Source organism: Fusarium flagelliforme (assembly GCF_020744385.1).
Source record: "Fusarium flagelliforme strain FIESC 12 MPI-CAGE-AA-0113 chromosome Unknown B0J16scaffold_4, whole genome shotgun sequence".
Taxonomy (NCBI): Eukaryota; Fungi; Ascomycota; class Sordariomycetes; order Hypocreales; family Nectriaceae; genus Fusarium; species Fusarium flagelliforme.
In genome coordinates, this window is record NW_025763506.1 from 4945422 (window position 1) to 4958919 (window position 13498).

Here is a 13498-nt window from a genome sequence, read left to right on the forward strand (position 1 = left end):
TTAGCATATTATTCAGACATACTTAACTAAGGGGTTTTATTCACTAGATACCTTTAAGTACTTAATGTGGCCTTGTTATTGTTACCTATCTACATCTTGCGCTTACTATTTCTTGTATAGCCTGCTAGTATTTGAGTTGTAGTCCTACTTATTACTTTCTACACTAAAAAGAACCTAAAGACTATTTATTAGGTTATACTTTTTCTTTACCTCTAGCAATTAATAATAGTAACTACTATAAAAGTCCTTAACCCTGTCGATCTGGTTGCAAATACTACAATCCATTCTCCTACAAACGTTTATGTCCCTACTGCGGGACAGTGGATTGGTATTTCGAGGAGGATATCAAGGTTACTGTTCAGGGCATCAATGACCGATCGCGCGAAAGGAGTCTGTTGGAACCGAAAAGCGCCACGATCCACACAGAGATGTTCAGAACAGCAGCACTTTTCTCAGGCATCTTTACAGATCGGAAGACGCTTGCAACGGAGCTAACAAGTTTATTCAAACAAACGAGACTAGCTAACGAGAAGATGTTGGGGCGGGGCTCGACGCCACCGCAGCCTGAAGATAACATCTTCACGCTTGATGTCGGCTGCGAGATGTTTAGACGATATACCTTTGCCTTATTTGATAAAAGTGGTGTATTTGCTGATTCTCTCGAAAAGAATAATCAACGGATAATTCATCAGCTGGAATAATAAATAATGTTAGGATTGGGATAGAGTTAGTAATGACTATTCTGGCTACCTTACCACACGGCTATCTAATTCGGGTCGCAAGGAACTGTCATCCATCTCATACGGAGGTATAGCAGGGACAAGCTGAGTCTCCGTTGTCCCCTCCATCTCAGATCTCGTTCCCTCACCGCCCTGTCCTGGCGCCGAAATCACGTCGCCTGTTCTCTTCTTACGCCGCTTGAGGAACAACATAGCTGCAGCAATAAGAATCGCTATCCCTACAACGGGAATAATAACGGCAAGAATAATCGTGGCATCTTTTGACAAGCCGGAACTTGAATGCGTTTCGTCATTCGTCGGATTAGTCGCTGATGCGGTATGATGCGAAGTTTGCCGAGCTTGTAGCGGTCCGATGATATATGTCGTTGGCGTTACCCCACAGCCCCAAGAAGTCACCTTGGCATTGTCATCAGAAGCAGTTTGGTAGATGAAGTGTAAACATAGCGACGAGGCTCCGTAGGTGCTAAAGTAGTTGTCAATCTTGGATATCACACTTGGTCAGAGTCCTACCATTTCATGATTGGAGAGTAAGGGCAAAGTGAAGCAGCAGTACCCCCACAATTTGGAGCTGACGCATCTTCACATGTAGCGGGGATGTAGCAGCTTGTCATGTCGCAGCAGCCCCATGACTTGCCGCCGCTGGGAGTGCTGCAGGTCGATGGTGAACCGCAGGCTGCTGTGTAGACTTTCCATGGCGACAGTTAGCAGTTCTAGCTCTGTTTCCCAGCTGTATTAGTAGTTGCTTACCTGGGTTATCAGAAAAGTAGCCGCAAATTGGGTCTGTAGTGGCCTCAAGCGCCTCCACTTGGATGGTGTCAGGTTCGTGTATGTAAGGCGGACTGTTTGTCCGCCGCCGGATTTCGTCCATTTTGCCAGCACTCTCGACGCCAGGTTAGCAAAAGATGTATTGTCAAACCATTTTACGGTTATAGTCTTATGAATGTCCTGGCGGAACGTGAAAGGTTGAGACGTTCGACCTCCGATATTTAACGGCGGTCTCTCAAGCCTCCAAGATACAATCACGTGTCATGACTTGAATCGTACAGGAACGTTGCTAAACCACCTCACAAAATCGTTTTATTAATATTATAGCTACCGTACGTATTGAAAAGAAAGGATTACTAAAATCTCAGACGAAGCGAACGAAGGCGCCGGACACGTACGGGTATAAGGTTGTCCGCTACCGAGTTACACTTTGAAACATCGCGACTCCAGTGGCTGCATGAGACCTCTTCTTGACCTGCCCTAACATAAGGCTCGGACTGTAGCAGAAAATGCTTTGCTTTCCTTCTTTCGCTCGTTGTTTATTCCTCCTACTAACATCAAATTATACCAACATCAATCATTCCTGCAAAATTTAACTATCACTAGGGTCCCAGGAATGATCAAAGGCAGAGAGGCCTTACCAAAAAAAAAAAAAGAAAAAGAAAAAAAGGATTGAAAGAAAGCAAGATGTCTCCAATGGAATTGATAGCACCAAGGAGCGAGGAACTATCGGATGACGAATAATCAGACAAAAACCACCGACGCAGACAGAATAGAAAACCTACACACCAACGGACAGCTTCTGAAAATGAGATTGGAAATACTTACAGACCGAGCCTTATTGAGGTATGAGGGGAATGACTACCTTGTCTTATAAGTTAGTCTATAGGTGGTTTACTACAGTGTATCTAAGTGACTGTTTATGTGTCGCGCATTATGGAGCTTTACTTCATCCAGATTGACAGAACCAATAATAACATCCATGGTATTCCGTCTCTTGAAATAACGCCACTGTTGAAGTGAGTCCCTTGCCTCCGGTGTTCCGATGTTAAGTTGCTCTAGAACCTCCATTACCACAGCATAGAGAATATCATAGTTTCCATCATCGACCTTGACGGCAATACCCATCGCCCCATGTACTTGCAGGCGCTTGGTATCAGCACACGCGCGTATACCAACAGCATAGCACCCATCAGCTCCTAGTTTTCCCACCAACTGACCTCCATACGCTTCCATCAACTCGGTACAGAATCTTCCCTCTCCAGCGACAAACTCGGGGTGCTGTGTCATAGCATGATACACTCGGGCGAGGTTCCTAGTCCTTTCAGAAGAAGACGACCGTAATGTATCCGCCGCAGCGGCGAATTTAGCATACATGTGAGCTAAGTAGAAGAGCGGAAAGGCTGGGGCTGGTAGATTGCATCCGTCGATACCCCATTGGACAAACTTTCGATCGGGGCAGAGGTCTTCGACAACGTGTTTAACACGGACTTGCATGGGATGATCAGCGTGCTGGTAGCCTTCGACATTGGTACCAATTGCAAGAGCACCAGCGATCATGCCAGCGTGTTTGCCGGAACAATTGTTGTAGACACCTCGTGTGTAATCAAGACCTCTTTTGGACCACAACTTGTTGACAGCCGGAGATAAGGATGGATGACCACCACAGCAGTACTGTGATTCCTCCGCGCCAACTCTAGCCAACATTGCCCTAGCCCTTTGCACATGCCTATCCTCACAATTATGTGAAGCACAGATAAGGGCAAGGTCAACTTGATCAAAGACAGTGTCGCAGACTCCCGTCTCAATGACAGCAACGGCTTGTGCTGGTTTTGCTGTTGATCGTGCGAGTGTTACTCTGGTGGGATCGCCAACAGAAAAGATGATATCACCGTCAGAATCGGTGACGGCAACGTGGACATAGTGGATGTTTTCGGTTATGCCATTTCTGTCCGTGGTGACCCGGTTGTTTAGGGTAGCGTTCTTTGGTGACATACTGCTGAGAGTGGTGTTCTAGCTTCGCTAACGTATTGAATAGGACAATGAACAAATTTGGAAGAAAAGCAAGGTGATTTCGTTGCTATGCGAATGGGTTTTAACTATTTATAAAGCGATGATCTTGAATGCTGAGGACTAACATGTTTCCCAGTTGGGAAACACCCAGCGTCCGTACCCGCCATTCATCTCTGTAGATATTGCAAGCTAGCCAATTAAATTGAAGGCAGCCTCCGTACCCGCTATTTATCTCTGTAGATATCGCGAGTTAGCCAATCAAATTGAAGGCAACCTCCGTACCTCGAAACAAAGGCGTAGCATATTAATAACATCGCAAAACGTCACCAAATGGCTGCCCGGAGCTTGGAAAATCCCTGCGAAATTCCAGGGATTGTGACCTACGTGAAATGTCACATTCCAACCTGCTTCGTGCGTTGTTGACGTGACGGTGGCGACGGACATGGTTGCGTGCTGCGTAGCTGACGTCGATGTTTTTTTTTTAGTGTTTCTAGGGTTTGGCGTTGTTGATGATGATGAAATTGGGGTTAGGAGCGATAAGTTGATAAGATCCGATAAGGTGATAAGCGTTGGTGCAGCAACACCAAAGTGTCGGGGTTTAGCGACTTACTGCGTTAGGCAATCAGAACGTGAATTCAATACAAAATGATTGATTGAAATACCTTTTATTATGCGGATTGGAGTATTAACGTTTCGGTATCAGATATTACGACATTGCTCTCAGCGGATGGTACCGTTTACAAATCGTAGCTGGCCCATCCCGGCTCTTTGCGTGAGCTTTAGCTGTGACAAAAATTCAGTAGGCGGTAGCTGATATTCTTGACGAAAAAAAGCCTTATCCAATTGGCCGGGTCGATCACGAAACATGCCACTCCTTTTCAAACCTCTGATGCTTCTCGTGCCTACATCCTTATTGCCCCTCCTATTTCAAGTAAAAGAGGAAATCCCTGTCTGTACTCGTGGGTTGTGAATGGCCAGAGAGAGGGACCAGAGTGGGGTGAGGTAGAAATCCTCCGCGTCAAAGCGGAGACACGTCATGGATAACACCAGCCAATGTAGACATCCACAAACAGAAACAAGTTCGGTCTTTCCGTGCCATGCTAAAACCTACTACACCTGGGGTAGAGTGTCCGTGAAAACGTTGCGGTTGAGTAGACTTTGCGTGGAAACGTTACAGCTGACAATCTCTTGAACACGAGCTAATCATAAAATAATGTCGATTCCAAGTGAGCGACACTCGGTAAATGCCATTTCCTGCCACACGCTACTGCCGGCAGTACTGATTACCGATGATTGTGATTTGACCGGTGGGAGCCGGTAGTGGTGGTCTTGGGAAACTTTCTATTCTATTACTATTATAGCTTTTTATAGCAAAGTTGGGATCTTTTTGAGATAATTCAGTATCTCATGTATTCTAAAGACTTAACTATAAATGTCGGCCAATTCCCAGTACTGAATAGATTAAATACCTTCTAATCATACAAACACAGCAATCAAACACAGCAATCAAACACAGCAATCAAACACATCTTTATCTATACTTCCCAGATTCCCTGCAACAGTAATATATAACTCTTTCATCATGCTCTTCAACAACGCCATTGTCGCCATCGCTTTCAGCGTCGCTGTCAACGCCCTTCTCCAGACATACCCCAACAAGTGTGGCGACCAAGTCTGCCCTGCTGATAAAGCCAAGTGTTGCGAGGTCATTGTCAACGGAGTTGCTGAACTTGGATGCTTCGCTGAATGCCCACCTATTCAAGCTCTCCAGCGTCGACAGACGTACCCAAACAAATGCGGCGACCAGGTCTGCCCTGCTGATAAAGCCAAGTGTTGCGAGGTCATTGTCAACGGAGTTGCTGAAATCGGATGCTTCGCTGAATGCCCACCTATTCAAGCTCTCCAGCGTCGACAGACATACCCAAACAAATGCGGCGACCAAGTTTGCCCTTCAGACAAGCCCAAATGCTGCGAGGTCATTGTCAACGGAGTTGCTGAAATTGGATGCTTTGAGGAATGCCCTGCTCCACCCTCAGCCCAAGAAAAACTTCGACGCCGCGAGCAACCCACGGCCACTACTGCAGCTTCTCCATCCATTCCCACCTTTGGTCCTAAGTGCGGAGACTCTTTCTTCTGTCCTGTCGGCCAGGTCTGCTGCCCTAATGCGCTCTACCACTGTGTCGACCCTGACAAGGTCAGCCAACAATGCCCTCAGTGATTAGCAGATGAACGAAAATCTGCAAACCTGCTGAGCTAATAACCAGACACTCAGTTCTGGAAATAGATTAGACAGGCATTACAACGCTAAGAGGGATTGGGTTCTATTTTAGAGTTTTATTCTCTGTTTGGTTGTATCTGGAGAGTTGCTTTAGGAAAGATGGGACATGGAAGGGGATGTTAAACTATGATTAGACTTTTTGCTTCCGCCGCGTTAAGGGCATAGTTACATTACAGTATACGTTCTTTAGTAAATTTCATTGTATTTTTCACATATTCCCGTAACAAACTTACAATATCTAATGTCAGACACTACTCGTAGACCGTCAGTGACACCACCCTTCCCTTCACTACATCGAGGTTCAGATCCAACTCCGCTTCGAAGATACGATGTTCTACCAGCAATGACCAGAGATACGTCACGTCAAGGGATAAATGGTATAAGGGCCACGCCCCAGATATCTCGCTAGGTAACCACTAGTACCAAAAAGAAACGGACCTGTCTTTAGGGTATTCCGAAAGCGAGCTACGGCTGGTATCTTGATTATAAGCAAATGGGGAGATGCTACATCACTTTCACGAGCCTATAGGAGTGGACCAAAGACGTGATAAATTACTTGGACCAGAATAAAACAGGGACTGATTGTGTCTAAGGTTATGTAGCTCAAGAGATAGAGAACGGGCGGTTGTTGGAAGGTAAAGCCCAGCGCAGAGTGACTGAAATTTCAGAAACACCAGAGCTCGGAAACAAAGGTCCATCACCACCACGCAACAGGGTCAAGAATTTGGTGACAGACCTCCCGGGTTCAAGGTCAGTCACATGCTGCTCATCCACGCACCCAATGATCGATCTGAATCTGCGTAAGGTCCCATATCATAGTCAGACCTAAGCCAATCAGAGTTGGGTCTATTTGCTCCGTATCCACCAGGCACAGGGTTCCGTACCCACTCGTTTTAGTGCTCCGTTGGGGCTTTCTTCATCACATCTGATCCCAAAGTCCGCTTTGGAAAAAGTCATGAGACAAGGAGTCAATGTTGAACAGCTCTAACTCTCCGGGTGTGACCAAAAATGGATTGATATCGAGATCAACGGCAGTATTGCCTGGCTCGGAGCCTAAGCCATCCTGCAGCGGTAGGACAAAATGATTCTTGAGACTAATCTCGGACTTGGCCTCACCTCTCAAGTCTGGTTCATCAATCTCATTTGTCCTGAATAAGGGCTTCGGTGCAAGGAGGTCCCAGAACAATGCAGGTTGAAAACTGATTGTTGTGCCCTTGGTCGAGCTTTGACGGTAGTTCTCCCTAGCGAGCGCCTGAAGTTTCCGTAGGGCGTCAACCTTAGTTTTGGTGTTAGCCTTTGACACACGTATCTCAGTAACTGAGTTTAAATGATATCAGCTACATACCTTTTCTGTTATGTGCGGCCAGGTCTGCGCTACATGGCTTAAAAGCTCTTCACATTTGATCAAATTATTCTGCGCTTTTTGAGCAATCTCTTCGTCCTTTGAAAACTGGAATAACCAAGAAACCGTGGCAGCACCAGCCATGGCGTCGGAAATCATTGGGTCAGCTATGTCCATCAAGTTGTTAAAGATCTCAAGTAAGCGAAATGTCCAGTTGGAGTGATATATCGCCATGTCAATCCTTTGCTGCATGAAGAAGCAGGATGGAGGGATACTATCCGAAGACGCGAGGAGGGATAGATGGATAAAAGGGTGATTGAGAATGGCGTGGACAGCATGCCACATCAGTTGGCTCACCATGAAGCGATTCCAATACTCGGAATGTCGAGATACCTCATCTTTAGTTCGCTGAGAGAGGTATGCATTGCAGAGAAACAGCTTTTTGGGACACGCGGCTTCGAAGTTAATCAGCTCAAGGTTTATCTTCGTATGCATCGAATCGGGTGACCAAGGTTTTTCTGTCTTCCCTTGTCGAAGACTGTGTAAATGGCATTTGAGCCTTCCCCAGATGGTGATGATGCTCAAACTGTGTGCAATGATGGCAACTCGATCGCTTTGAACTTCTGATATGCCAGATACATCTCCGATCTGGGCACTATCTTGCTCTTCTGATGAGTGAGGCTGAGGAGGCACCAGAGTCAAGTCAGGATAGTCCGGTGTTTCTACTTCAAGGGCTCCAGTTGTGAATGGTACGAGAAGACATTCGAGGGCATGCACAAGCCAGTATGATATGATTTGTGAATGATCTCGTAAGGTGGATGGAACTTCGTACGAAAGAAGCCGATGAGTCTCTAGTCTCGAGGCAGTACCTGCCGTCATCCACGCGCGATTGAGCTTTCGAGCTGTATGATTGGTCAGTATCACACCTGATTCGTGGAGTTTTGCGTACTTTTTAAATGCTTGAGAGTTATGAGACACAAGGCCTGTGTGAGCTCTCTGGTAGGTACTCCCTCGGACGCTAATTCCATGACAGTCTGCTCCGCTTTTCTTGAGTAGAACTCAGCGGCGGTAGATTCCTGGTGGTGGAAAAAATGATGCGTAGAGAATTGTAACATGAGGGCCATAAAGCTCCATAGAAGATATTGGGGGGCATTGCTTGATTTCACAGCAATATCTAGTTCAACGAATACTGGCAGTGGCTGGAGGTGGATCTTCTTCTCATAGACATTGACGAAGTGCTTGATGACTAGCAAGCCTGGATCGGGTCTTCACAAATATCGCATTAGTATAAAGTCTTGTTTAATCCGTTTGAGAATTAGAAGGAAGACACTACTTTGTGGTGGAAAATATGTCGGAGGTCTGCTGTGCAGACGGAAAGTCCAGAGTCCCCGGGGTGGAGAAGTCCGGACCTGGAAAGGTAAAGGGTGCTATGTCATGCAAGGGCTGATCTGCAGATCTTGGATTCTCGGATTCTACGGCGTGATCGGTATGGCCTAATAGGTCGCTGGATATTATTTCTGTATGCGGTTGGATGTCTTCCGAAGTTGTCCTGCGACTGTGTCTGGAAGATAAGTCTCCACCTCGGTTGAAGTTAATGTCAGCTTAACTCACGTTAGACGTCGTCGTAGCCTTCCAGGGTCTGACTTGGGCTGGCCTCTTGGTAGATAATGACATTGATCTCCCAGCCGTTTACAATAAGAGCAAATCGGCCTCTCAGCCGTACATTTTGTCTTTTTACGTCTGCAATAGGATAAGCATGTGAACGTGACTTGTAAGGGTTTTAGAATGACCTGCATGGCTCACAGGCATGGCGCGTGAGAGGCTTTGTGGTTGACTTTATAGAGGGCATGCTGAATATTAGGGTGAATGATTCAGGTGATGGGGCAACTTGATAGAGTTAGTTTAATAGAGGACTGGCAGTCGGGGCGGAATAACATAAGCCCGTATTTACTATGAGCATTTGAGGCTATGGCCCTTGATCATGACCGCTGTGATGAGCCAGAAATGTTCAAAGAACGCTAACCTCCCCATAAAAACGTGAAACGATGCCCTTGACAGTGAATGTAGCGGCATTGAACCTAGCAATAACATGTGTGACGCATGGGTTGACCTTTCAGTCATGCTTCCATCTCCATTCCACGTAGTAACCTCTCCGTCTCCTTCCATCGGCCTGGCTTGAAAAGATTAGGGCCATGATCCTCCTTTCCCTTCTCAATGGCATAATCCAACGCTGTCTTTCCCTGTATATCACGGGTATTCAGAGGTAATTTGACTTCCTCGTGAAGGAAACACAACACTTCCTCCGTCAGGCTTCCCTTTGTGCAAGCATGATGGAGAGCAGTCCGACCTCGTTCATCTCTAGACGTCAAGCTTACACCCCGTCTTGCTAGAGTCCGAAGTACCCCTTCTGAAACTCGGTGCGATCCAGCTACCAGATGCCCCAAGTTTAATCCTCCTGCTGTTGTAAAACTCGGGTCTGCCCCATGTTCGAACAAAAGATCCAATATTTCTGGGTCACTTTGGTGTTCACAGAGCGCAAACGCGCTCAGGAATACAGCCATTGGATTCATCCCTTCGTTGTCGAGATCATTGATGCCACTGACCCTTTCCAGCAGATACCTGACGAAAACAACATCAACGAAACCGTGGCCCAATAGGTGATGCAGTATATTCCGACCAGAATTGTCTTTCGACTCTAAGATCGCTTGCGATGAAGAGGTTGGAATGTGACTTTGCATTTCTTCGAATATTGGCAACTGCCTTTTCTTTGCCGCGTAATGCAAAGCGTTGAGTCCATCGACATCTTTATCTGCCGGATCTGCCCCAAAGTCGAGTAGCCTAGAAACAAAATCACCATTCCGGCTTGACACGGCGAAGTGCAGCGGCGTCCTATGCTTGTTCGTACACGATGAGATGCTGGCACCTTTTTTGATAAGTTTCTCGGCGACAGAATCAAATGAGTAGTCCTTTTGGGCCGCAATATGTAATGGAGAGATTCCGAAGTTGTCTTGTGCGTTGACGTCTACCTCGGGGTTCTCCAGAAGGAGGTCAATGATCGCCAACCTTGTTTCTCGTATCCATTCATGGCTTGATAAAAAGTCTTCTTCGTCTTCCGCACCATTGAAGCCGATGTAGTCAAGGATGCATTCTACCCGGTTATTTGGTTCGTTCCAGAAGTCCACTATGCCAGGCCACTTCGGTCCATATGCACTAAGCTTTATTGCCAGGTGCAGCGGCGTCTCACCATTCTCCGAGCGAAAGTTTGGGTTGGCCCCATGATCCAGAAAGAACTTTGTCATCCGCTGACTACCAGTCAACGCAGCAAGATGCAGAGCTGTCAAACCTGCCTTTGCGGGTGAGTCTAGAGCAAGACCCAGGTCACTATCCTTGAGGGTATATACCGCTTTCCCGTCTTGAAAACTCGGTATGTATGTGCGTCTTGTCACTGGCATATCTATCGGTATGCCAGCATTGATGAAAGTTTGGGCAATATCTTCACCGTCGGCCCTGGCCTTGACTGTGTAGTGCAAAGGAGTCATGTTATCAATGTCCGGTTCCAGACTCGCTCCTCTGCCCAGTAGAAGACGAACGCATCGTTTCCAGCCGTTAATAACAGCATAGTGTAGAACGGCTCTCCCTTCTCTGTCATGTACGTCGATGCATATGCCTTGCTCTATGAGGGACTCAGCAATGCTCTCTGCATGTTCATCTCCACACTTGCTTCTCAGCAGCAACCAATTGCTGGTAATTTTGGAATCCGATGAAATAAACCTATCGAAGCAGGGGGGCTTGGTGTCTGCTAGGTGTGTATGGCGAGCCATGTAGTCCATGGAGTATTCCAGCAGTGGATGACGCTGTACCCCGGCATTGTCAGGTTGCAGGTATCCTTCTAGCTTCGAGAATCCGACGTCAAAGATTGGAAACAAAAGATACGCAACGCACAATTTTGCCATTGCCGCATTGGGATCCTGTCGCCATTTGGTTAATGCCCTCTTGAGGTATTGTTTCGTAGTAAAGTGAATGAGAATAACCCTGCCATTCTCTATCTTCACCAAACCAGCACAAATGGACATAAGGTCTTTGATATCTATTGTGTTCTTGTTATCGATATTCGAATCTGTCTCCTTGAGGATGACTGCTGTTGAGAGCTCTTCCGGATTGAGGGGACGTTCCGCAAATGTTAACAATGCCAGAACGTCCTTAGCGACAGCGGCTTCATCTTCGGTTTGGCTCTCTATCCTTTTCATGGTATTATGATATGCCTTGTCGTATGACGCTGCACCCGTTGAAAGAGCGGCTATTGCGCTGTCCAATGAATTGACAGACATTTTCCCTCTTAGAGACTCGAGATGCAGATGAGCAAGAAGGAACCTGTACTATATTAGCTTCCACTGCTGGCCATGAAAGGAAACGGGATGAACTCACATTCCTCCACTAGCGGCTACGATGGAGTTGGAAACATGCTCCCGAAGCTCCTGGTCACATTTGACAACACGAACAACCTCCGACATATTGCTGTCGAGGTACCGGCGCAGGTCGATATCCACTGCACACACTTGAAGCCTAATATCGCCTTCAGATTCCATGTCGTTGGCGATCTCAGGGCTATCCCGAAAGGTTGCTAAGATATTCGCTCCTGGCAGGACTCTGAGCTGAGCCATAACATCTGTCCGCACAGGACACTCGTCAAGTCCATCAATAACAATAAAGCATTGGGAATAGAAAGAACCTATCGTTTTCAACGCCAATCTAATGTGTTTAAGTGAAGGTGGAGTGCCGTACGGTTTGTGGTCCTTATACCAGTTCTTGATAGCCTCTGGTAAACAGCCGGAACACTGAACCAGCTGTCTCAGAATACTTGATAGAATCGTCCTGATAGTTTGCTTACTTTGTTGGTGAAAATCGCAGTAGTAATAGGCTATTCCAGTGTTGGTGTCATTGCCGAAGAGATTTAAAAGACGCTGGATCGCAATGAAGGCCAGGAACGTCTTCCCTGCCCCTGGAATGCCCGGGCATATCAAGCGCCCACCTTTAGTTCTTAGCCATTTTTGGAACTCCTCAGAAACAAGGAACCATTCGCCAGTGCCCTCTACATGTTGATCAAACAGAGTGCTTTGATGTTTGCCATGGTCAACTATTCCAATCCAATCGAGGATGTCATCTCGCTCCTGTTGTTTGGATCGCTCGCTGAGATAATGAACTTCTCGTTCGATTCTGCAGACCTTTTGACTATGATAATCTTAGCTGATTGAACTTTAGATGTGAGCTATAGTAGATACCTGGATAGGCGTTGATTCAAGGAAGTGAGTATCTCGAGGTGAAGCAACATTCGCCCATGAAGCATTTGAATCTCACCCTGGTCCCAGGATAATCGTTTCCAGGTTCTCTGCAACCGCTTCGTCACAGCCAAAGCACCAGCTCCAATGTCTTGATACTTAGCAAGACTTGAGACAGCTTCATTCACAAGACAGGTACATTCGTCAGCGATCTGATGGAGTCTTTCTTGGTCCTTGGTCTCAGGTTCCCATTCCTGTACAAGGTCGACAATGTCTTGAATGACATTTGAAAAGTTTCTAAGGCTGCCATCCAACCGCGTAAGCAGATTTCAAAGACTTGGGGCGGGATTGACTTACTCTTCTGACATTGCAGCGTACTGGCGAGGGGCATCTTGGAATCTCTTTCTAGCTTTATTGACAAGCTTGAAGACTGTTATAAAATCTCCTACACTAACACCGAAACTCATAGTACCGGTAAAACGTTTAAGATGAAGAGGACATTTAGTTTGAAAGCGGATTGCAGAGAAGTCAGCAACCTCTTTATTTGCTGTAACGTGGAATGTTTTATCACAATCTTAGAGTCATGATATGATGTTGAGGCCTGAAATGCAAATGCATGTACTTTAGGCAGCAATCTGGCGGGGCTGTGTTATCACTATGTGCAATTACAATTGAACAAATTACAATACAACGAACTGAGTATTGTCCATGCGGATAATATGCATCCAATCAACCGGTCTTCAGACGGTGACTTGGAAGGCTATATGGCTTAGAAAATAACTGAGAAGTACTGATTGCTAGATAATTTGTGAGAAATAGTATTCTCAGACTTTTTCGTCCCTGTTAGCGCAGCGGTAATTGCCGCGTTCCCGTGTTCCCGCTGACATCCGAAGTGGCCGCTTACGTCGATCCATGAACGGACAGTAAGTCGTTCCTGAAAAGGAAGGAGCCTCGGTAACCTGCTTACTCATTATCTAAATTGGAATCTACTTCGAAGCTGTACGAGGCTGTCAGCTGCCGCGATCCGTTATCGTTCAGTATAGGGTATTGTTGTTATTGCACCTCGTTATAGTATATCTAGTTT

The 13498-nt window shown here is 46.4% G+C and overlaps 5 protein-coding genes across 5 annotated transcripts; 1 reads left to right on the plus strand and 4 right to left on the minus strand.

Annotated features, from left to right (window-relative positions):
* Nucleotides 1-746: 746 nt before the first annotated feature.
* On the minus strand, nt 747-3500 carry B0J16DRAFT_385270 (L-asparaginase II-domain-containing protein; the record flags this gene model as incomplete). Its single annotated transcript, XM_046131486.1, has 4 exons — nt 747-1203; nt 1251-1425; nt 1488-1620; nt 2454-3500. The coding sequence occupies 4 exons, from the start codon at nt 3498-3500 to the stop codon at nt 747-749; spliced, it is 1812 nt and encodes a 603-aa protein (XP_045983870.1).
* Nucleotides 3501-4999: 1499 nt separating this feature from the next.
* On the plus strand, nt 5000-5909 carry B0J16DRAFT_288224 (uncharacterized protein). The gene has a single exon (XM_046124163.1). The coding sequence runs from the start codon at nt 5101-5103 to the stop codon at nt 5734-5736; it is 636 nt and encodes a 211-aa protein (XP_045983871.1). The 5' UTR covers nt 5000-5100; the 3' UTR covers nt 5737-5909.
* An 806-nt stretch (nt 5910-6715) lies between these two features.
* B0J16DRAFT_268925 (uncharacterized protein) lies at nt 6716-8403 on the minus strand (the record flags this gene model as incomplete). The annotated part of the gene is made up of 3 exons (XM_046123496.1): nt 6716-7072; nt 7142-8040; nt 8088-8403. Coding segments are annotated over 3 exons (1572 nt in total), but the record flags the coding sequence as incomplete, so codon positions are not given.
* B0J16DRAFT_147075 (uncharacterized protein) lies at nt 8365-9121 on the minus strand. The gene is made up of 3 exons (XM_046121985.1): nt 8929-9121; nt 8750-8878; nt 8365-8693 (listed from the first exon to the last, which is right to left on the minus strand). The coding sequence occupies exons 1-3, from the start codon at nt 8985-8987 to the stop codon at nt 8468-8470; spliced, it is 414 nt and encodes a 137-aa protein (XP_045983873.1). The 5' UTR covers nt 8988-9121; the 3' UTR covers nt 8365-8467.
* Nucleotides 9122-12954, minus strand: B0J16DRAFT_147051 (ankyrin repeat-containing domain protein). The gene is made up of 4 exons (XM_046121984.1): nt 12772-12954; nt 12418-12717; nt 11564-12367; nt 9122-11509 (listed from the first exon to the last, which is right to left on the minus strand). The coding sequence occupies exons 1-4, from the start codon at nt 12879-12881 to the stop codon at nt 9256-9258; spliced, it is 3468 nt and encodes a 1155-aa protein (XP_045983874.1). The 5' UTR covers nt 12882-12954; the 3' UTR covers nt 9122-9255.
* Between the last annotated feature and the right edge of the window lie 544 nt (nt 12955-13498).